The sequence below is a fragment of the Amphiura filiformis genome, chromosome 18 (assembly GCF_039555335.1).
Source record: "Amphiura filiformis chromosome 18, Afil_fr2py, whole genome shotgun sequence".
Classification (NCBI taxonomy): Eukaryota; Metazoa; Echinodermata; class Ophiuroidea; order Amphilepidida; family Amphiuridae; genus Amphiura; species Amphiura filiformis.
Genome location: NC_092645.1, coordinates 39,057,970 through 39,083,050, shown reverse-complemented (window position 1 = coordinate 39,083,050; position 25,081 = coordinate 39,057,970). Strand labels below are relative to the sequence as shown.

The window sequence follows — 25,081 nt, the reverse complement described above, 5'->3', positions numbered from 1 at the left end:
TAGAGTCTGCGTTTTTAGAATACATACACCCATAAAGTATTCGCATTGCCATAATTTTCAAACCTAAAAGCAAGGAATAGGGTTTTACTCAATTATTAACAAGAGTTACTCTATTAACTCTATTGGTAGAGCGCGCGTACCAAATGCTTCTAAGTGCACAAATGGAGCTCAGGGGTTCAAACCCCACTGGTCGCTCTATTGAGTTTTTGATCACAATATTTCTCAATATTTCTACTTTAATTTACTTCGAGAGAGTACTTCGAGAGAGTACTTCGAATAAAAATGATATTTTACAAGTTTGTAGATTTAATTATTTAGCAGTTAAAGTGATCGATGTTGTTTTTGATAGGGCCGAAATAAGGCATTGTGATTTGTATTTATTGTTATTTTTGACTAGTAACCGAATCCGAAAGATTACCTGTTTGCATTCTTCAATGATTAGCCTCCAAATTATTGGTCAATATCTTACTTACTTTTCATTTATAGTCAATAATGACAGAATTATAAAAATATCAAAATTATAATTTTACATAGCCTACACCAAAAAGTGAACGTTCTTTACAGAAACTGACTTTTAATAGTCCATTTCGAAAACTTATCTTATTTCATACAGAGTGTACTTTGGGTATTGATAACTGTGACCCCAATGCTGCTTGCACCAATAGCCCCATTGGTTCCTTCACATGTGCATGCATTGCCGGCTACAGTGGAGATGGAGTAACATGCGCAGGTTAGTCTATTTTGTTCCATATTGGTTTCTAGTAATTGTCATCCATTCGCGAGTCATAAGTACCTTTTGGTAATGGTACATTCGTATCGACATTTTCAACTAATTTTATTTAAGTATTGTTGACTTCAAATTGTATCGTGTTTCAGACTACAAAAACATTTAACTTTTCTTTTGGTGATATTTTAAAATGTTTTTAACCAATACTATGAGTTATTCCAAACTTTTTTGTACATACATTAATGAATGTAATTTGAGCACCAATAACTGTGACACAATACCGTTGGTTCCTTCACATGTGAATGTAATGGCGGTTACCGTTATTTCTAGCAAGTGTAACCCTTTTGCTAGTCATACTACATTTTGAAAATGATGCAGCATTCGCGTCGACATTTCCAACTATATGATTGCTTAAGGGTCCTGACCATTAAAGTAGCGTTCTCCGAAAAGATTTTTAGATAAATTCATTAATTAATTAAAAATAAAATCCCCGATCTTGATGTACTGTATTTAAAAGTTTTTGATCAAGCTATGGTGCAAGCTTTGTATTTGATGTGGAATAAACTAATGTGTAAGTCAGAGATATTGACATTCTTTCACTGAATAGAGTTGATCAATAGACCAGTGGCTGAACTTAGTTTTGCGCATAATAAACCTATTAGATTAATGAATGGGGGAATGAATTAGAAAGTTTCTTATCGGTGAGTTGCTTGAACTCGCAATAAAAGATACACATCTGGTAAAATGCCGATTTCACCTCCAGTAGGCTCCTCAATAACTGATATAAGTCTTTAAGTTGAATACTCTTGAACTTACATTGCAAATGTTAGTTATAAAAACTGAAGCGATCTCATCACATGTGAACTGTCCGCTGGTCCTGTGGGCGGCCATTTCGATCTCCGCAATATCCACCCTGTCACCAATTAAGCCTGTCTCCATATTAACTGGCCGGATCGCTTGATGTGTGTTCAACAGGAGTACACTAAATGTTCATTTGAATATTCACGGTTTTGAATACTGTACAACTGTACTTAGTGTTCAAAATTTTAACACCATCTGCTTATTGATTGTATGGGCGCTAAAGATTAAACAATCATTTTTATGAACAAAATATAGTGTTATTATTGAACACTACAGCGTATCAAATCTTATTACAGTATGTTCTGATGTTACGTTATGAATACTAAGCATTACAAAATAAATTGAATACGTAAGACCAATTTTGAACAGCCGGTGTTCTAATGCTGAACACTTTTTTGCAGTGTTGGTTTTAGCTAGGTTATACTGCTCAATGTGCTCATTTAATATAGTCTTCTTGGGCTTTACCTCAGCTGCTCTCTCCTTCTTCTTCTTAGCGTGTTTGACGGATCTGTAATTAGACCAAGGCAGTTTATGTCGTTGACCAATCTTAACCAGCTTACTAGGTATAAACTTGTCCCTCCACTCGTCATACTTGGATTGTAAAATACACCACTTATCATCAAAAAACGCTCTCCCAATCAGTAGTTTTCACAGTTTCTGAGTAAGCATCATAATCTCCTTTGCGTTCCAATACGAGGAACCGGTATTCGCAGCTGAACGCTAACACTCTTGTGGTCGCTGGTACCAAGCTTCTCGCCTACATCAACTGAATGGACCATGTCTGGATTCCCTGTAAGAACCAAGTCTAAAATGTTCACACCCCTGGTGTGTTTCTTGACTAGCTGGAACAATAGGTTATCTTCCACACATGAAAGAAACGTCTTACCCAGAGCAGAGGGGGCTTCACACTGGGTCCAATTTATCTCCAGGAAATTGAAGTCACCCACAATAACGGTGTTATCAGAGTCAATGGCATTGATGGAATTAGATAGACATTTGAAGGTTTCTTTGTACAAATCCAAAAATTTGGGTTGATGTTACATACCTCAATGACAGTTTCGTGCTAAGACTTAGCACTTTCTCAAATTGACTGACCGATTCCTGCACATCGTCGGCTGCTTCCGGATGGAGCTGGCGTAGATGGCGCTGTTAGGACTTGGTCGTAAATATGTTTCAGAGTTAAAATAATCATTTTAACTTTCCTTTTGATATTAGTTTTTGTTTGTACATATTATGACTGAATAGTTCGTCTCTGTTGAGTGTCTTGGCCCCCTCTTTCTTATCCAGATGGCTTCTTTTATGTGTCTCCTCTTCCTGTTCTGTTCTCTGTCTTTGATTTGGGACTCCTCCCAACCGATTACATGGTTTTGCTCGGCCACGTGATCTGTGATAGCAGATTTATTACATGGTTACCTAATGCATCGTTTTTGTTGGTACTAAATAAATTAGAAACCTTCAAATATCTACCGACAATCCTGATGAACTTATTTGCGGATGGAATTAGATCTTAATTAAATTAGGGTTGCATCCTAACTCTGTCTTGGAGTTTGGAATAACTTTACACCAAACGACTTCGGCGTCCGCATCCATTTTGGTGTACAAAATTGGATTTAAGTTTCTCTTAATCAAAAGCATAGAACCTCCTCTCCCTTTCTCGGTATATGTACCTTCGACATAGAAGTCCAGTCTGCGATCTTTACGAAAGCAAAGATAATCATAAGGAGTGAATTCGGTGATAACTAGAGTACTATCAAGCCATGTATCTGTTACTGCGCAAATGTCAATATCATTATCATACATTATACTCATGAAGTTGAGCATACTTATTTTTTATGCTGAAAAGTGTTCATATGAACAATTTTCAAAGGGTCGAATTCTTTCCCTTTGTGGATGTGTGTAGAGCGCGTGCGGAAGGTACTGTTTGTAGTGCGGTGCGGTGCGGTGCGGAGTCTTCTTTGAAGTCAACTGATCTGCCACGGCTCCTGCCACGCCCGTTGCCGGCGGGGGTACTTGAGTAGGAGGCGGTACTTTCAGGACTAGTTCATCCCTCAATTTCACATCATCTTGTCTCTGCAGTACAGTCATGTCTGGACAAATAAACACTCTAGCAGGATCGAAAGATACTCTTTCAGGATTGACACCTCTCACTTTTGATAGCACGCATCTTATCTTCTTCACTGTTCATGACAACCTTAATTGGACGTGGTTTACCGTCAGGATTTTTCCTACCTAATCTGCGCACATGCTTTGGCGTAACAATCACCTTATACTATAAAATAGTTCTACACATACTTCCACTGTTTAAGGGTTGAATGTGTTGTGGTTTAAGGCTTATAATCCGTTTTGAGTTAAAAGTTAAAACAAGTAATTATTGCTTTAAATCCTTTCAACAGTAGCCAAGTTTAGAAGGGAGACACATGTAATCAACGCACAGTTAAGAAAGTTTAAGATTCTTTTAAAGATTCTTTAATCAGCGAATTTGAGTGAAAGGAAAGCCAATTTATATTGATCCAAGTGTTATGAGTTTTAATTATATCATGTTTCATAGTACAAAAATCATTTTACCTTTTGATTGTAGCTCAATTTTGTTTGTACCTAAAAAATATAATTCTTTACAGATGATAATGAATGTACTTTGGGTACTGATAACTGTGACTCAAATGCTGCTTGCACTAACATTGATGGTTCCTTCACATGTGCATGTAATGCCGGTTACAGTGGAAATGGAGTAACATGCACAGGTTAGTCTATTTTGTGCCATATCACCATTCTATTTATTTCAAATAATTTTCACCTAAACGTGAGTCAAACTATATTTTGGAAATGGTTCGTTTTTTTACCTAAAACATTGTCACTTATTTCATACATTTTTTGTATAGATGTTAATGAATGTACTTTAAGTACTGCTAACTGTGACGCAAATGCTGCTTGCACTAATACCGTCGGTTTCTTCACATGTACATGCAATGCCGGTTACAATGGAGATGGAGTAACGTGCGCAGGTTAGTCTGTTTTATGCCATAACACCATTTATTTATTTCAACTAATTGTCACCTAAACGCGAGTCAAATTATATTTTAGAAATGTTTCCTTTTTTATCTAATACCTTATGACGTATTTCATACATTTTTGTATAGATGATAATGAATGTACTCTGAGTACTGATAACTGTGACGTAAATGCTACTTGCACTAATACCGTCGGTTTCTTCACATGTGCATGTAATGCCGGTTACAATGGAGATGGGGTAACATGCACAGGTTAGTCTATTTTGAGCCATACCACCATTTTATTTACTTCAAATAATTTTCACCCCAATAATACGAGAGAGTCCAACTACATGTTTTTAAATGGTGCATTCCTATTGAAATTGTAAAATGTGATTGCTTTAAGTTTTCCAAACAAATTCATTTCAGTACCAACATTTGTGATGTGGTCAAACAAACCTGATGTATTATGTTACCCTGGAATGCCAACTTAAATTTATTCAAGCGTTATTGAGTTTTAGTTATATCATGTTTCTTAGTTAAAATAATCATTTTAACTTTCCTTTTGATATTAGTTTTTGTTTGTACATATTATGACTTAATAAATTATGACTTATTTCATACAATTCGTTCAGATGATAATGAATGTACTTTGGGTACTGATAACTGTGACGCAAATGCTGCTTGCACTAACACTGATGGTTCCTTCACATGTGCATGTAATGCAGGTTACAGTGGAAATGGAGTAACATGCACAGGTTAGTCTATGTTTTGTCATATCACTATTCTATTAATTTCAAATAATTGTCACGCCAATAATACATGTAGTCAAACTACATTTTGAAAATGGTGCATTATGAAATTGCTTTAAGTTTTCAAAACAAATTAATTCCACTACCAACATTTGTAATGTGATCAATCCAACATGATGCATAATGTTGCCAAGAGAAGCTAATTTATACTTTTAATCATTTTAACTTGCCTCTTGATTATCAATTTCTTGTACCTTATAAATTATGACTAATTTCATACAAATCGTTACAGATGATAATGAATGTACTCTGGGTACTGATAACTGTGACGCAAATGCTGCTTGCACTAATACCGTCGGTTCCTTCACATGTACATGCAATGCCGGTTACAATGGAGATGGAGTAACGTGCACAGGTTAGTCTATTTGTTCTATATCACCATTCTATTTATTTCAACTAATTGTCACCCCAATAATACCAGAGAGTCCAACTACAGTTTTGGAAATGGTGCATTCCTATCGAAAATTTCAAATGTGATTGCTTTAAGTTTTCCAAACACATTTATTTAGTACCAACATTTGTAATGTGATCAATCAATCACGATGCATTAGGTAACTTTCCTTTTGATTATAGCTTTTGTTTGTACATATTATGACTTAATAAATGATGACTTTTTTTCATACAATTCGATACAGATGATAATGAATGTACTCTGAGTACTGATAACTGTGACGCAAATGCTGCTTGTACCAATACCATTGGTTCCTTCACATGTGTATGTAATGCTGGTTACAGTGGAGATGGAGTAATATGCACAGGTTAGTCTATGTTTTGCCATATCACTATTCTATTGTTGCCAAGAAAAGCTAGTTTATACTTATTCAAGTGTTATTGAGCTTTAATCATTTCATATCTCAGAGTTACAAGAATCATTTTAACTTGCCTCTTGATTATCAATTTCTTGTACCTTATAAATTATGACTAATTTCATACAAATCGTTACAGATGATAATGAATGTACTCTGGGTACTGATAACTGTGACGCAAATGCTGCTTGCACTAATACCGTCGGTTCCTTCACATGTACATGCAATGCCGGTTACAATGGAGATGGAGTAACGTGCACAGGTTAGTATATTTGTTCCATATCACCATTCTATTTATTTCAACTAATTGTCACCCCAATAATACCAGAGAGTCCAACTACAGTTTTGGAAATGGTGCATTCCTATCGAAAATTTCAAATGTGATTGCTTTAAGTTTTCCAAACACATTTATTTAGTACCAACATTTGTAATGTGATCAATCAATCACGATGCATTAGGTAACTTTCCTTTTGATTATAGCTTTTGTTTGTACATATTATGACTTAATAAATGATGACTTTTTTTTCATACAATTCGATACAGATGATAATGAATGTACTCTGAGTACTGATAACTGTGACGCAAATGCTGCTTGTACCAATACCATTGGTTCCTTCACATGTGTATGTAATGCTGGTTACAGTGGAGATGGAGTAATATGCACAGGTTAGTCTGTTTTGCCATATCACTATTCTATTGTTGCCAAGAAAAGCTAATTTATACTTATTCAAGTGTTATTGAGCTTTAATCATTTCATATTTCAGAGTTACAAGAATCATTTTAACTTGCCTCTTGATTATCAATTCTTTGTACCTTATAAATTATGACTAATTTCATAAAATCGTTACAGATGATAATGAATGTACTCTGGGTACTGATAACTGTGACGCAAATGCTACTTGCACTAACACCGTCGGTTCCTTCACATGTACATGCAATGCCGGTTACAATGGAGATGGAGTAACGTGCACAGGTTAGTATATTTTATGTCATATCACCATTATATTGTCAACCCAATACTACCAGAGAGTCCAACTACAGTTATGGAAATGGTGCATTCCTCTCGAAATTTTCAAATGTGATTGCTTTAAGTTTTCCAAACAAATTTATTTCAGTACCAACATTTGTGATGTGATCAATCAAACATGATGCATTATGTTACCCTGGAAAGCCAATTTAAATTTATTCAAGCGTTAGTGAGTCTTAATTATATCATGTTTCAGAGTTAAAATAATCATTTTAACTTTCCTTTTGATATTAATTTTTGTTTGTACATATTAAGACTGAATAGATGATGATTTTTTTTTTCATACAATTCGATACAGATGATAATGAATGTACTTTGGGTACTGATAACTGTGACGCAAATGCTGCTTGTACCAATACCATTGGTTCCTTCTCATGTATATGTAATTCTGGTTACAGTGGAGATGGAGTAATATGCACAGGTTAGTCTGTTTTGCCATATCACTATTCTATTGTTGCAAGGAAAAGCTAGTTTATACTTATTCAAGTGTTATTGAGCTTTAATCATTTCATATTTCAGAGTTACAAGAATCATTTTAACTTGCCTCTTGATTATCAATTCTTTGTACCTTATAAATTATGACTAATTTCATACAAATCGTTACAGATGATAATGAATGTACTCTGAGTACTGATAACTGTGACGCAAATGCTGCTTGCACAAATACCGTTGGTTCCTTCACCTGTGCATGTAACGCAGGTTACAATGGAGATGGAGTAACATGCGCAGGTTAGTCTATTTTGTACCATATCACAATTCTATATTTTTGTTTCAAATAATTTGTCACGAGTCAAACTACTTTTGTAAATAGTGCATTCCTATCGAAATTTTCAAATTTGATAGGTTTCAAAACGTGTTTAGTGCCAATGTTTGTGATGTGATTAATCAAAAAATGATTATTACATTATGTTGGCAAGCAATCAGTCAGATTATTTCAGCGTTGTTGAGTTTTAATTGGAATCAAGTTACACATTACACTGGCTGGTTAGGTACAAGAATCATTTTAACTTTTCTTTTCTTTTTTTTTCTTTTGAGCATACGTCAAAATCCGTGCTTTACCTAATACATTATGGCTTATTTTATGTTTTTCAAAAAAGCCAAGGGCATAGAGGGTGCTTGCTTCCAGTGATAATCCGTTAATAGAACTAAAACCTCACAATACTAGATTAGGAATTCTTCTGAGGAGAATCGTTAATCAATAAGATACTGACAACTACCTAACTTACCTGTTATAAAAAAGCGTTAATTTATTGTAGAACCTTATCTCGGTTTCCCAAAAGAAATACTATTAAAAACCATGCAAAATCTTACTTATTGGTTTATACATGATATTCAAAACTATGAACTATACCAATCCTAATGAATGTACTTGTTAACTATTGTATTGTTAACTGTAACGCAAATGTTGAATGCACCAATACCGTTGGTGCCTTTTCATGTGTATGTAATTGCACAAACATTGCTTATTGGATGTTTTAAGCACTTCAAAAGGGTCCTATGGCATCTTTTGGAAATCTATACAACCTCATTTGGCTACTTTACTTAGTTTTACTAACACGATCTAAGTCAACATAATCTACGTCAACCTATAACATGATGAAGACCGTAGTATGTGAGATGGTTCGTAGCGTGTGAGGAAATCAGCTGCTTCATTTTTGGGGTTTCTACAATTTCTGTAAGGAGACTGTGACTTCGTGACCTTTGTGACATCTAGTTTGGCCATTTGCCATTGACCGCTCACCCTCCTATAAGGGTGCACTACAATCCACGTAGTCCAGTCGATTGCCGTAAAACCATCGAGTAAATCATGTTAAATTTGCTATATTTATCAGAGATACAGTATTTATTGAGCTTTTCATTATATGCTATGGAGTCATTTCACCAGCCACCCACATTTTGTTGGAAAAGATCACTGAGCTGTGTCAAGTCCCAAATTTGTTTTTAAAAGCAACAATAATGTGTTCCTCTAGTCAAAAGGATGTATGTTAAAGTACGTACGGTTATGGAGTTATGGGCAAATAGGTACCATTGTGACGTCATATTTTGTTTTGTCATGAAAGATCAGAAAAAGATATTTCGTAAAATAGGACAATATCCACTCGCATTGCATTCAGTATTGCGTCAATTTGTTGTGTTACCTGGATAAGAAAGGACTCTTAGAGAGTTATAACTTTATTTGATCTCATTTCTTCCAACAAGATGCATATAGTTTGAGACCACTTGCAACAAAATCAGACCAATTTTATTTTTCGCCCCTCGGAGCCAAAGTGAGACACATGACGTCACAATGTTACACTTTTGCCCTTAACTCTATAACCGTACGTCAAAATATACATTGTTTGAATCCTTATGGCTAACAGAAGACAATGATGTGAATTGTAAGCAATAACGTTGAACCTCCTGTGCAAAGTTTAATCACCCTTTCCTAGTAAATGAGGGGTGTTTTTGAAATGGTTTCATTACCTACAATCTTCGAAAAAAGTGCTTTCATACGATCGTGAAAATGACGTATATTGTGCCCGGGAACAAACATGACATCTACAATACTAATTTACCCTTCCCTCTCCCCATCAATCAATGTTGGAACACATTGGGAAACCTCTGAAGACATTGGCATTTCTCAACATTGCACGGGGAAGAGCGGTTGACCGATTCCCGTTATTTACACGAAAGCGTTAGAAGACTTATTTCGATGATTGTCTCTACCGAAAATGTATAGTTTATGCTACCTACGACCTATCGTTATTGAGTTATCCTACAAAAACCTATTTTTTATGCTAAATGACACGGTTTTGGTTGCACATGGATCAAAATGTCAAGTCAACTTACTCCGATTTGGGCAAAAATTGTGTAGCTGAGTAGAACCAGAAAAAGAATAGTTTTGCCTATCTACTGTGTTCACTTACTGAGATTGAGTGCAAACAAGGTCAAAGGCCATTGGGTGGCCATAGGCCCCTGTTGATCTCTGACTTCCATTCCACATAACAAGTAAAGTAAACAGTTTAGAAGGTAAGTTCAATACTGTTTCTTGATTCTTGATCTATTTTGCCCAAATCGGAGTAAGTTGACATGTTGACCTCGTATAACCAGAAGCATATAATTTTGCATAAAAATGAGGTTTTCGTAAGATAACTCAATAACAATATATCGTAGATAGCACAAACTAAACATTTTTTATTCCTCTTCATCAGACGAGTAATTTGATATATCTCTCAGCAAGATTGAAGTATTTTTAATTTTCCCCTATGTGATCTTTCGTGATCTCTAGCAAAAACCGTACCCTACAATAATTATTTGAGTCAACTACCCCCCATAGCAGTGATCCAGATGGTCTATCCTAACACCTCATGGTAACAAATATTGGTAGACATTGGTGTTGAACTCAATCCTTAATTAAGGCCCGACATGAGATTCAGCTCCTAGACTACTTCTCTTCTGTGTATATTTCAGTTGCACTAGGTGAACACAGTAGATAGGCAAAATTATATACTTCATTAATATATTATTGTTCATTGATTGGTTAAAAGTGGATCACATGACCAAAAATAGTTCTACCATCAGTACTCCTATCCGTAAATAGTACCTCTAAGCCGTAAATAGTACTTTCAATGTCCCGGATGAGCCGTAAATAGTACCTCCAAGCCGTAAATAGTACTTTTGACCATGCCTTCCGCGTGCGCGCATTTGATGCGACGGAACAGTTCACGCACGCGAAACTGCCACAGCGTGATTTCGCGCTGCTGTAATTGGTTAGCCTGATTTTAGCCTATTCGATTTTTTTGAAGGGCAAAACATAGGTTGTGCTTAAATTGGTCGTGCTGTTCACCCAGGATAGAAGCTGGAGAGTCAAAACGTCAAATATTTTCTTTTAACCAATCAATGAACAAAGAACATATTAATGAAGTATATAAAACAAATATATACTGCCTTTATTCGAAGTTCTGGTTAAAACTATGGTCCCTCATTGAGATCAATTAATACTATTTTCCTTCGGGGCTGCGCCCCTCAGGAAAATAGTACTATTGATCTCACCTCGGGCCCATAGTTTTAACCAGAATCTCTCATGGCAGTATATATTTGTATACTATTCCTTTCCATTACCATGCCCTCGATACGGAAAGCGAAAAGCTTAAAAATAGAATCCGGTAACTAGGTAGAATCATGTTTAGGTGCATGAGATTTATCTTTCTGTAAGAGTTATTGCAAACTAATAGTGCAATTATGTCAACTTTAAATTCAAATGGTATAATAATAATTTGAATATACTGGATATGTTTATCTGTATATGTCATGGTTGTTTCCTCGAGCAACGAGTTTGGTTTGAAATGTTCATGAATATTCAACATTTGAATTAACATATTGAAAGCAAAACCTGTGGATGCGTTTGATTTATTGACTTTGTCTTAATATATGGCACTTTAAGTCTTGTAATTTAGTAGTGTCCGTGGCATTCACCCAAGTTACTTTATTATTATACAAACTGTTTCTATTTCAATATTCAGTTTGTATCGATTATCTGGGAATGCAAAATAATGACATACCAGATGAGAATATTCGCGCATCGTCGGAGTCTAACTCGGGCAATTACCAAGCCAGACTTGGAAGGCTGAATGATCCCAGTTGTTGGGCAGCGCTTACTGGCCAGACAGGAACAATTTGGATACAAGCTGATATAGGTAATTACACCGTACCATATGTAGAGTTGGTTTTAAGTTAATGTATGTTTATCTGGAGAAGTGATTGCATTGTGTTGTTACATGGTTGCTATAAAGGAATTTCACGTGCACGCACAACAAGAACGATGTAAACGATGCGCGGAATTAGCTTATATTTTTGCTGTATGAAAGTATAGCAGTTGATATTGTAGTGGGACAGGGGAAGTATTTCCACCCCTGAACTTCTTTTTATTTCAAGCTTCATATGCATAGACTACCGATAAATCATATAAAAATATAAAAAACCCAAATAACCAAAATGAGAACATGTATATTCAGGTATATTTATTAAAAACACTCAAATCATATAGCAGTCAAAGTGGCTAAATTACATGGTGATTTACCTTCAAATTCAAAATAATAATACGATACATAAAAGGTCAATATTGCAGGCAAATTATTAAAAAAGCACAACATGGAAGATGGCAAGCTGCATTGCACGATACAAACTCAATGGAATAATATCACAATCAATATAAAAACGTTAGTTGTAGCTCAAGCGCACGTTTAGTCCCAGCTACGTGTTATAGCTAGCACTCAATTGGTCACCAAGGTTGAGTCTGGCTTCAGTGGGGTATAAAAGCTGCAGTTCTGTGGTCACCGGAATCTCTAGCCTGCTGGAAGACGGAGGATTCTAACGAGGACAATAGCGTGCAGCCCCTATCGAGTATTTGATATTTCTGACTAGGAAGGACGCAGGTACCCACCTCGTTATTTGCCTTATTTTAACTTCATTTATGCATAAACTATAATGATGATGAATGGTGACATATGGTGCAAAAGTGGAATAAATGCGCGCAAAGCGCGCAGAAATTGGGTTTTTAAAGGTTAAAATGACAAAATATGAGGTTTATTAATAACTCTCAGACATAGGCCAACTTTACTTTTTTATTTGATGGGGGAGCAGGGGGCAAGGGTTCAAATCGCTATTTACGTCACTCAGTACCAGGCTGCATCAACGTTCTTACATTCATGTTCGAATTCGAAAATTGTTCCTTTATTCAAGACCCTTCCATCGGCTCCTATAGGCGCGTCATAGCAGTGCAAAGTTTGGAATTTAGATTGTTGCCCGTTCCTTTTCCCTCTGGAAAAGCCTTTGCTTTTCATCAAACAGATCGATAACATGACTTCCTGAGACAACAACGGCGAGGTTCCTCTTCTCACATCTTTTGGAGATGTGTTTTGTGGCGGCTGTAAGTATGGATTATTTGATGTTTAGCCAAAGTTCCTCAAGAGTGGTTTCTTCTTCACAAAACATTAGTTTCTGGAATATTTTTGGCTGTCTTGATGGAAGATTTCCACCTGCTTTTAATGAGTATGTAATCGATCAGATTTCATACAAAGCCATTTGGAGAAATCCAAGTATACTTCCTTCTTGGGTGTTGTTGAAAGAGGGAATTTGCAATGGCATAATTATTTGTCACAAGCATATCACCTCTTTCATTGCAACTACCTACTCCATATTCCAGAAAAATACAGAACTATTTTTTTGAATAAAAACAAAAATATTATCCTGTTTTGCAAAATGAAACATAGCTAAATCCTAATCCTTTAAGACTGGGGGTCTGTATCAATTCAGCAATGTGCGGACAAAGCCAAAAATAAAGGTTCATGGAATTTGCCTAAATCTTGTGATAGGAAAGGTATTTGGGTCTAATGATTTTGTAACTTGATCAAAAATTCGAAAATCCCTTGTTGCCATGGTAACGGTTCTTTGAAGATTGCCACAGGGAAAATACATTTTTTCAATTTTACGGTTCGAAAAAGACACATTTTTCTAGCTAGCACTAACGAAATTGCTAGAAGTATGGAACAATTTAAATTACTGCTGATAAATACCTATGTATTAGACGTTACAAAAATAGTATTGCCAGTTTTCTCACCCACCTAGAATATTGTGTAATATGCAATGCAAAATCCGCTATTTTTCCAAGTTTGTCATTAGTAAAAGTGGTATAACTTTAAAATTCAATAACTCTCAAGAAGAAGTTTGCTGATTAAAGTCAGGGGTAGGATGAGAATAACCATGAATGGGGATGATCATCCAACCAATAAAAAAATTGGGGTCTTTACCCTATAACGAAGTTTTACTTTGAAGAAAGTTCGCTATTTTCGATAAAAATGAGCTAATTACATAGCACTTTCACATTATAAAAAATCCTTTGTTGGCTTGTGATTTGCAAATAACATACCCAGAATAGTTCATTGACCCATCATAACCATGGGTTATCATTTATTTAAGTATAAACATTTTCACTTAGTAAATTGCCAGTGACCCCTCCCCCAGCCATATGGTTTAATGTATGAAAAATGTGCAAAGTTAGGCCGCAAAATGGTTACCATGGGCATTAATTTCTTGGTGGTGGTTATCTGTCTTTTACAATCTCTACTCTTCCTAAACAATGGATAAATCGATTATAACTATTGAAACCAAATAATACACATTATATTTCAGTTGGTCAATTGTCATTAAAACCTACACCACTACTCTGGAGTAGGCTAGGGGGTTTCCATGTATAATAATCATTTCTACTTCTTATTTAGGCCTATATTCACTCCTGGACTCAGTGATTGAGTTTATCTGAAATACCTCACCAATAATCTAAATATGGTTTAAACATAATGATAATGTGATAATTTATAATATTAAAGTCTTTTTTACCAGTTGTTTCTACCCTATCTGGGGTTTATAGCAACAACAGCAACTGACATACCAAGTAACATCTTTCTTTGTTTTATACAATATTAACAAAACAATAGAAAAATGTTTATAAAAAATGGAGGACTGGACAATGCCCTTGAATTATTGTCTTTAAAATGCAATGTCACATTTTTTTTGTGTGTGGGGGGTGTGTGTGTGTGTGTGTGTTTTTTTTAAAGTTAAATGTGGACATGGTGAAGGGTCTTTCTATTCCCAGCCCGGATTCCCAGTGACCTCTACATGCTCATATCCATCAATAATAAATTCTTTCTGCTTCTTGGAAATTGGGTTTGTTTGTTTCTTGCTGACTATAGGTTAAATACCACTAATTATGCATTACACGGGTTTCAATGGGAAAATGGCTAATTTCGGGTGGACGTTTCTCATATTCAGAACTCTCACAGTTAAATGCCACTTATATCAGGTGAAACTATATGATTTAGATGCCAAATGATCAAAAACTCAACATTCTTGTGTTAACGCACTGAACCGTAAACACCTCAAAATGGCAGTGCGCCCTCGAAGCTGAAAGTTACAATATGGTAGGGCGAATATTTACTAAAACCGAAGCCGTGCGTATGAATTTTGGTACTATTACAACAAAAATGTCATATAATGAGAGAAAATATACCATTTTGAAGCATCAAACCCTAAAAAGTACTTTTTTGGCTATTATTAATTAGTCAATTTCAGCGATTTTAAAGCAGATGCAAACAAATAGTTATTCGTCGTATTTCCATGTATCGCCCAGGCCTATTAGTGGATATAACCTTTAGGTAGGGCCAATTCATGACCTAGTCATATCTCTGATTCAGAAAGAATGCATTGCTGTCCGCTTGTTTTTCCTCTTATCTTGGCTAGAAGGCTTTTTAACTTTGATGTTTGTAATTTTGTCATATTTTCCTGACTGAATGTGAGCTACTAGCGTCAATGCTTCAATGCTTTATGTATGTCGTTGTACATGTTTCCTTGGGTAACCGAATAGCGTTTTCAATAGACCGTAGTAGATTCATCTACTGAAGATAAAGCTTCACATACTTCCTATTGCTGATTGGTGTTCTCGTAGAATTGGTGAACACTGTTGCTTGTACCGGGTTAGTAGCTGCCTGATGTTAAAAGCAGCACATAGTTCATGATGTTGATGATTTTCAAGTGTTTCTTGGTTAACATTTTCTGATGTTGAATTCCCTGAAGATCCATCTGCTGGAGATTAAACTTTACGTGCTTCCTGATGTTGAGGGCTAGGCTTAAAACTTCCAAACGGCGTGCCAAAAAGAATTGCTTGCCCCTTTCGGCCTGCCAACAAATCTTTGCCCCCCCCCCCCGCGCATGCCATATGTTTGAGTTCCCAATTTGCAAACCTTATAATAATGGTCTAGATGAACATGTATAATGGAAGCGTAGTGAGCAAAGAATTTTGCATATTTGAACATTTCTGCACTGTTTTTCTAAGCCCTTTTCAGAGCGTGACTATAGTATAGTCTGTCCCGTAAATGTGCTCCAATGTCCATTGCCACCAGCTAGCTTGCAGTGGCAAACTTACAAAAACCTGGGCAAATCAGATCTGTCGTTTACCAGTATATTGACACTACCCTATGAGCTCCTCTGCGACGGCTAGGAACCATGGTATAGGTTCATGTACCCCTCACCCCTTTGACCTGCCAAAAATTGCTCCCCCCACTTAGGGGGGTGGGGGTTAACAAAAATTATTTACCCTTCCTACATGGCTTATCATTATTGCACAGCCCCTGATTGGTGTTCTCGTAGAGTTGGTGAACTCTGTTGTTTGTACCGGGTAGCTAGCTGTCTGATGCTAAAAGCAACCCGTCTTCCAAGCGCTGCCCTCTATCTGTATTTGAATAGCACTGCGATCTGTCTAATCTGCTTAACATGCTTAGGGGGAGTACTACTAACACCCCTGGCCAATTTTGTGTCTATTTTTGCATTTTTTCAAAAATTATAGCGCATTGGTGACAGGTAAGATATGTATATTATACGGGCAAAGACTACAACTACTGCACTGAAAAATCAGCAACTCAAGGCAAGTAGTTATTGATTTATTGATCAAATATTGGTTTCCCTCATTTTTGACTGTAACTCCACAACTGTTGTCCGTGCTGAAATAAAATTCCCAGTGCAGTAGTTGTAGTCCTTGCCCCTATAATATACATATCTTACTTGTCACCAATGCGCTATAATATTTGAGAAAAATGCAAAAATAGGCACAAAATTGGGCAGGTGTACCCCTTAAAAGGCCTTTATGTATAATATAGCTTGTTTGTACCATTTAAAACTGAGACTCAAATTTAAGAAGTCACTTAATCTTTTCATCAATAGAAATATATTCAATAATTATTTCATTACGGTTATTTAAACACGCGAAATTTGTCTTTTTTTTTGCCATAAATTCCCCTTCAAAAATCCACATTTTTTCAAAAACTTGGTACTTTTAAAAAGCCAGAACTTTTTTAGAAGTGGAGACCCCAATTTTTTGAAACTATATATCTGTCAGCTAGGGTTCACTCTAGCTATGCCACCATACACTTACAAAATATCAACCTCTTCTTTACATTTACACCCCTTCAATGTTGGGGTAAAATGACACTTACAATAAAAACAAAAAAATGTGTTTTTTCTACTTAAAATTAAAGGATCTTTTAAAAAAGTGACAAGCTCTTTCTTCATTTGCAAGGACTACCAAAGCATGCCCCTATCTGAAGAAAAAAAATAAAAAATAATATCACATCTTATTTATTTGTGGCATTCGACCAAACTTTGCCCTTTTTCAAAAATGAAAATTGTAAATTTTGGCCATTTTCGACTCAAATTTGTTTTGTCCGTTACCATGCCAACATGCCAAATGCAACTTTTTAAATGTCATTTTTAAAATGTCCCCCCTAAACCCTTTCCATGCTAAAAGAATCAAGGATTTCTATTTTTTTGAGTTTGTCCACATATTTAAAATTTTGCTTGACGGTAACAGACCCCCAGTCTTAATTAGTCCTATCTAGGAATAAAAGACAAAGTTTAATGTTTGGCCAATTTTTGGAAATAAGGGCCAAAACATGCGTTTTTAAGGTGTTTTTCGTATGCTGTGACAATCAAGCCCAAAGACTTGTACTAAGACTAATTTTAGTTTATGCTTTCTAAATTTTGGAAAAGACATGTTTCATTCTTATAACCAACCATTTAATTAAAGTAACACAAAAAAGTGAAAATTAGAACGCAATGGCGGCATATATTCAAGATTTTGAATGCTTAGACTTGTTGCAAGTCAGTGATTTTTGTGACTCGATTGTCAGAAAACATGCCGAAAATGCATTTTTTGGCTCTTTTTTCACGAAATTAGTAAAATAGTGAATTTATCTCCAGGTCTAAATGGATGATTAGGATTGAGCTATGTTTCATTTGGCTTAACTTGGTAATATTTTTTTAATCCCAAAAATGGGGAGTAGACCATGCGAACCTACAGCTTTGGCCCTATCTTCATATTGGGCAGCTTCACCAATTTAGGCATTGAAGTCTCCTTTTATCATGAGAACGTCCCTTTTGGGTATACTATCAAGGGTGTCTTGCAGTTTGTAAAAAAAAAAAAAAAAAAAAACAGGATCGGGCCTGATTTTAGGGCCGGTCATGTTACGCCAATCTACCAGTTTCTTAGGTCTACTGCATATTATCAATGAACGTCTCAAACCACATATAGAGCGTGAACGTCACATAATGGAGAAATGCCTTGAGTTCCAGAGAAAGATCTACATGTGCTTCTTTGACTATGCCAAGGCTTTCAAATGCGTGAGACATAGTGATCTATGGTCAGCACTCCAGGATATGGACATACTTTCTCACTTGATCCAGCTGATACGTAACCTGTATGACGGTCAAACTGCTTACGGCCAAACTGCTGAACTGGGTCAGGAAGTCAGACAAGGCTGTACCCCCACCCCCTCACTCTTCAATCTATATGCAGAGTATATCATGAGACGCGCAATGGACTGATGGTCTCATGACCTGTCACTCGTTGGTCAGATTGTAAACAACCCACGTTATGCAGACGATACTAACCTCATAACAACTAGTATGGCCGAGATGGATGAACTCTTAAACAAAGTCAAGGAAGAAAGCATACGCTTAGACATAAATGTCAATGCCAGCAAGATAAAACACATGATAATAGGGTCAGATGGTATCGAAGAGACACATCTCGTTGGTTGGAAAGAGGTTGAAAATGTTTTTCAGCTTAACTTCCTTGGATCCCTATCACACAGGAGGGAGGCGGTGGTCAAGAAATTCGCCGTCGGTTTGGAATGGCCCAATCAGCTATGGTTAAACTGTCCAAGATATGGACTGGTAGAGGAATCACCAGAAACACCAAGATCGGCCTTTTTACGGCTCTCATCTTCCCAATTGCCACCTATGCATGCGAGACATGGACTAATGCTGACCGCAATAAAATTCATGCAAATTCTGGTATTCTAGAAGAAATTGGAGTGACCAAAAGACTTCTGCAAGACACCAACCTGCAGATGGATAGATACTTTGGCTGCATCGTAAGACGTAAAGGTAATCATGCAAGGTTCGGTTGAAGAAATAAGGAGGCAAGGAAGACCAACGACAAGGTGGATCGACCAAATTAAGACAACTGTAGGGCGCCCTCTCCAAAAATGTTATGCTTTCCTGAAGTTAACTATAGCACCGAAGTCACGAGCTGTTAGCCATGACAGGAGTGTGGAGTGTACCAGTCAAGCAACCTTAATACCTAGTACCTCGAGTAATAAATTACTCAGATAGTATATCGATTATATGTAAAATCGGGGGGGGACTAAATGGCGACTTGTGTGGGCGATGAGTTGTGGAGCGATTTGTAGGGCGAATTGTGGGGCGAGTTGTATAGCGAGTTGTTGTTGTGGCTACTGAATCTGTTAAAGATAGTGGAGTACTTTTGGTGCGTGTTATAGGTTGAATTGTACAGTTTTGTTTTTGTTTTGTTTTTGTAGTGAACTTGAAGAGCATGATCACCAATTGCATGAAAAGTCCATCGCAATGTTTTAAAAACAACATGAACATTTTACACTACATGTATAAAATGTAAATTTCAATCTGAAAAACTAACCACACTCCTTCCACAATCTGACATCATTCAGGCAGAGCAGAACCGATGACCTCGTTATTGAATAAAGCGTGACACCTTAGTGAAGGAATTGGATAAAATGTCACCACCTTCTTATAAAATACACGGTTGACAAAGAAGGTACTTCGTACACTTGATGTACAATAACTCATCTTCTCCTCTAGATGACCAATAAATGAAGAAAAAAAATTCAAAAAAAGTGAAAATTAGAACGCAATGGCGGCATATATTCAAGATTTTGAATGCTTAGACTTGTTGCAAGTCAGTGATTTTTGTGACTCGATTGTCAGAAAACATGCCGAAAATGCATTTTTTGGCTCTTTTTTCACGAAATTAGTAAAATAGTGAATTTATCTCCAGGTCTAAATGGATGATTAGGATTGAGCTATGTTTCATTTGGCTTAACTTGGTAATATTTTTTAATCCAAAAATGGGGAGTAGACCATGCGAACCTACAGCTTTGGCCCTATCTTCATATTGGGCAGCTTCACCAATTTAGGCATTGAAGTCTCCTTTTATCATGAGAACGTCCCTTTTGGGTATACTATCAAGGGTGTCTTGCAGTTTGTAAAAAAAAAAAAGAAAAAAAAAACAGGATCGGGCCTGATTTTAGGGCCGGTCATGTTACGCCAATCTACCAGTTTCTTAGGTCTACTGCATATTATCAATGAACGTCTCAAACCACATATAGAGCGTGAACGTCACATAATGGAGAAATGCCTTGAGTTCCAGAGAAAGATCTACATGTGCTTCTTTGACTATGCCAAGGCTTTCAAATCGTGAGACATAGTGATCTATGGTCAGCACTCCAGGATATGGACATACTTTCTCACTTGATCCAGCTGATACGTAACCTGTATGACGGTCAAACTGCTTACGGCCAAACTGCTGAACTGGGTCAGGAAGTCAGACAAGGCTGTACCCCCACCCCCTCACTCTTCAATCTATATGCAGAGTATATCATGAGACGCGCAATGGACTGATGGTCTCATGACCTGTCACTCGTTGGTCAGATTGTAAACAACCCACGTTATGCAGACGATACTAACCTCATAACAACTAGTATGGCCGAGATGGATGAACTCTTAAACAAAGTCAAGGAAGAAAGCATACGCTTAGACATAAATGTCAATGCCAGCAAGATAAAACACATGATAATAGGGTCAGATGGTATCGAAGAGACACATCTCGTTGGTTGGAAAGAGGTTGAAAATGTTTTTCAGCTTAACTTCCTTGGATCCCTATCACACAGGAGGGAGGCGGTGGTCAAGAAATTCGCCGTCGGTTTGGAATGGCCCAATCAGCTATGGTTAAACTGTCCAAGATATGGACTGGTAGAGGAATCACCAGAAACACCAAGATCGGCCTTTTTACGGCTCTCATCTTCCCAATTGCCACCTATGCATGCGAGACATGGACTCTAATGCTGACCGCAATAAAATTCATGCAAATTCTGGTATTCTAGAAGAAATTGGAGTGACCAAAAGACTTCTGCAAGACACCAACCTGCAGATGGATAGATACTTTGGCTGCATCGTAAGACGTAAAGGTAATCATGCAAGGTTCGGTTGAAGAAATAAGGAGGCAAGGAAGACCAACGACAAGGTGGATCGACCAAATTAAGACAACTGTAGGGCGCCCTCTCCAAAAATGTTATGCTTTCCTGAAGTTAACTATAGCACCGAAGTCACGAGCTGTTAGCCATGACAGGAGTGTGGAGTGTACCAGTCAAGCAACCTTAATACCTAGTACCTCGAGTAATAAATTACTCAGATAGTATATCGATTATATGTAAAATCGGGGGGGGACTAAATGGCGACTTGTGTGGGCGATGAGTTGTGGAGCGATTTGTAGGGCGAATTGTGGGGCGAGTTGTATAGCGAGTTGTTGTTGTGGCTACTGAATCTGTTAAAGATAGTGGAGTACTTTTGGTGCGTGTTATAGGTTGAATTGTACAGTTTTGTTTTTGTTTTGTTTTTGTAGTGAACTTGAAGAGCATGATCACCAATTGCATGAAAAGTCCATCGCAATGTTTTAAAAACAACATGAACATTTTACACTACATGTATAAAATGTAAATTTCAATCTGAAAAACTAACCACACTCCTTCCACAATCTGACATCATTCAGGCAGAGCAGAACCGATGACCTCGTTATTGAATAAAGCGTGACACCTTAGTGAAGGAATTGGATAAAATGTCACCACCTTCTTATAAAATACACGGTTGACAAAGAAGGTACTTCGTACACTTGATGTACAATAACTCATCTTCTCCTCTAGATGACCAATAAATGAAGAAAAAAAATTCAATCGGGAATTGAACCCGGGACCTCCCGTTTATTAAGCGGAGTCTCTTGACTGAGCTAATGGTATGCATTAAAGAACTAGATGTACCCAAAAGACATTCGTTCAAATTCCCTTATTTCCCCTGCTTCTCTAGTGACAAGCGTGATGAAGAAATAATTATATATTCATGTTTTCTCATCTTAGAATTAATTCATTGTATTTTAAAACCAAAATGTATATCCAAGTGCATGCATAATCTACATCTGAATGGAGTAGCTTCTTGGAAAAATATTTTAACATTTCTGTAATGCTCCAATATAGTGTTCATCTTGCTCAAGATTGACTTTGGAGATGGACTTTTTAGGCAATGGATGCTCTTTAAGTTGAAAATAAGTTTACTACAACAAATCACATAGTTTAACAAATACTGTTTCAATTTCTTTTATCATCAGGTTACCAGACCCATGTATCAGGTGTCATAACACAGGGTGATGGTGGCATTGGTAGCCCTGACTGGGTGACAACATTCAAAGTGTCAACATTCCTAACGACTGGTGCCAACGAGGTGTTTCTTGAAGATCAAAATGGAGACGCAATTGTAAGAAATGACTTTATATTGTAAAACATAAGGAAAGTCATTGGGCGTCTTAAATTTCTTTATAGGCTTTCAAACTATCTCAATCAAACCCTTCGCAAAAATTTGTGTGCTGCTCTCATACAGTGTCACCTTGATTACTGCTGTTCAGCATGGTTTGTTGGTATCAGTACCAGAGCTAAACACAAATTACAGATCACCCAAAACAAAATAGTCCGCTTTATTCTAAATTTGTTGATTCTAACTCCATTAAACTTCTAAATTATCAGGACCGTGCTAAACAATTAAGACTTAACCACGTATTCAACATCTTCAATGATACATACCTCAGAAACAACTTCATTAGAACCTCCAGTGCTCATACCCATTGTACCAGATCTAGTAATTTTAATTTCTTTGTGCCCAGAGTCAAAGGTATTGCCAACAAGTCCTTCTACTATAATGCCATCTTAGATTGGAATGACTTGCCACCTCAAATTCAGTCCATAAGCAGCAGGATGGCATTCAAAAAGGCTGTCAAAAACACCTGGCTGATAGTGCTCTGAAGCAGGAATCTGCAGAATTTATACGTATGTAGGCTTATGTCCAAATGTCTTTTTTTTTCTGTTTTCCTCCACGTCCACAGCCATTTTTGTTTTGGGACCCCATTGGAAATAAGCCTGCATACGTAGCCAGGCTTTTATGGGCTATCCTTGCCTTGCAACTTTTGGTGTTGTGGCGTGTATGCCGTTCCAATCTGGGAATTGTTGTTAAATTTTGATGCTTTGTACTTGATGTCTTACCATTTTTCTGTATTATTGTATATGTTGCAAAGCTAAATAAAAACTAAACTAAACTAAACATGGTCTACTCCTTATTCCAGAAAAATACAACCCTACTTTTTTGGAGGATTAAAGAAATATTATTCTGTTTTGTCAAATGAAACAAAGTTAATTTTTTTAAATATTTATCCAATTGTTTAATCGTTGATAAAGGTCAAATTTTAATAGTCTGGCAATTTGAGGGGAAATGGGCCAAAAATGTAATTTTGCATGATTATTTACCATTTCAGCCACAAAATTCAAAGACTTGGCACAAGTCTAAGGATTCAAAATTTATACTATCGGCTGTGAGTTTGCTCTTAAATTTAATATCCTATGTTGATTTTGATAATTGATTATAAAACATATTAGACACATATTTTAAAAAGTTAGAATGCATTTCCTGAAATTAGTCTTAGTAAAAGTGTTTGGGTTTGATTGTTACAGCATACGAAAAACACCCTTTAAATGCACGTTTTTTGGTTCTTTTAAATATGACTTTTATTGCCGGTTAGAACTAACGAACGGATTTGGATTTGGCTATGTTTTATTTAACAAAACAGGATAACATCCAATCGGTGTGATGTACGTTTTGTTATTAACTGAAATAACATTATATCTCCCACAGGTATTTCCTGGTAATGTTGACTCCACCGCCAAGGCGACCACATTTTTTTCTGAACCAGTACCTGCACGTATTGTACGCATCAACTGTCTGGCCAAAGGTGGACCCTATTACGTACTGAGATTCGAGATATTAGGATGTAAAGCTTAGATATGTGACTCAACGTGACAGAATGAGGCGGGTGTCGGCAAAATGTGGTTGTTGTCAATATACATTCGTGGTGGGTGTGAAATCATAGATCTGTATGGACCAGAACACACATCTGGACAACTCCTTCATTTCCTGTAGGTTTTTGGGAAAATATGCCGAAAATGTGTGCTTTAGTTAAATTTGTGAAGTGTAATTAGTGTATCACTTCCAAACATGTTACAGCTATCACCAAAATGCACCACTTGACCTCTCTTTGAAGTATTTGAATACTTTTTGTACCTAGAAATGGGGTGTTTTGCACGAATTGAAGCCTACAACCATTTTATTTTAGACTCAGATAACCACTTTACTTCTTCATAGTCTTAAAACAAAACAAAAAACTTCAGGGGTAAATTATCATTTGGTAGAAAATTTAAAGAAATTTCCCTGCTGAAATTATTCTCAGCAGACTATATTTTCGACAATTGCTAAGATTTATTGCTATTTTTCGTACACCATACATGTATATCTGGTAGGATAACTCCAACTTAGAGCTGATACTAATATAATCAGAGTATAGTTTAATACAGGGGCTTAGTGAAATATACCTATATTATTTGATTCTTTGCAATACGCACACAATAAAAGTAGATCAATTTTGAGCAATGTGCGAAAAAGGATTTGTTCTTTTACACTTGAAGCAAGAGCTTTAGGTAAACCTGTATTATCCGTCAATTTCTCCGAATTATGTTGAACAAAACTCATTAAAATTCTAATAAAAATAAAAATAATGGTGTCAAATGTGTATTTTTAATGTATAAATTACTGTTATACCCCCACTGTCATTAGAAATTGCCTATTTCCCCCTCTATCGATCGCTA

The 25,081-nt window shown here is 36.5% G+C and overlaps 1 protein-coding gene across 1 annotated transcript; it reads left to right on the top strand.

Moving 5' to 3' along the window:
- Positions 1 to 11,728: 11,728 nt before the first annotated feature.
- On the top strand, positions 11,729 to 25,060 carry LOC140138671 (lactadherin-like). The gene is made up of 3 exons (XM_072160411.1): positions 11,729 to 11,896; positions 22,504 to 22,649; positions 24,075 to 25,060. The coding sequence occupies exons 1-3, from the start codon at positions 11,743 to 11,745 to the stop codon at positions 24,219 to 24,221; spliced, it is 447 nt and encodes a 148-aa protein (XP_072016512.1). The 5' UTR covers positions 11,729 to 11,742; the 3' UTR covers positions 24,222 to 25,060.
- The last annotated feature ends 21 nt before the right edge of the window (positions 25,061 to 25,081 follow it).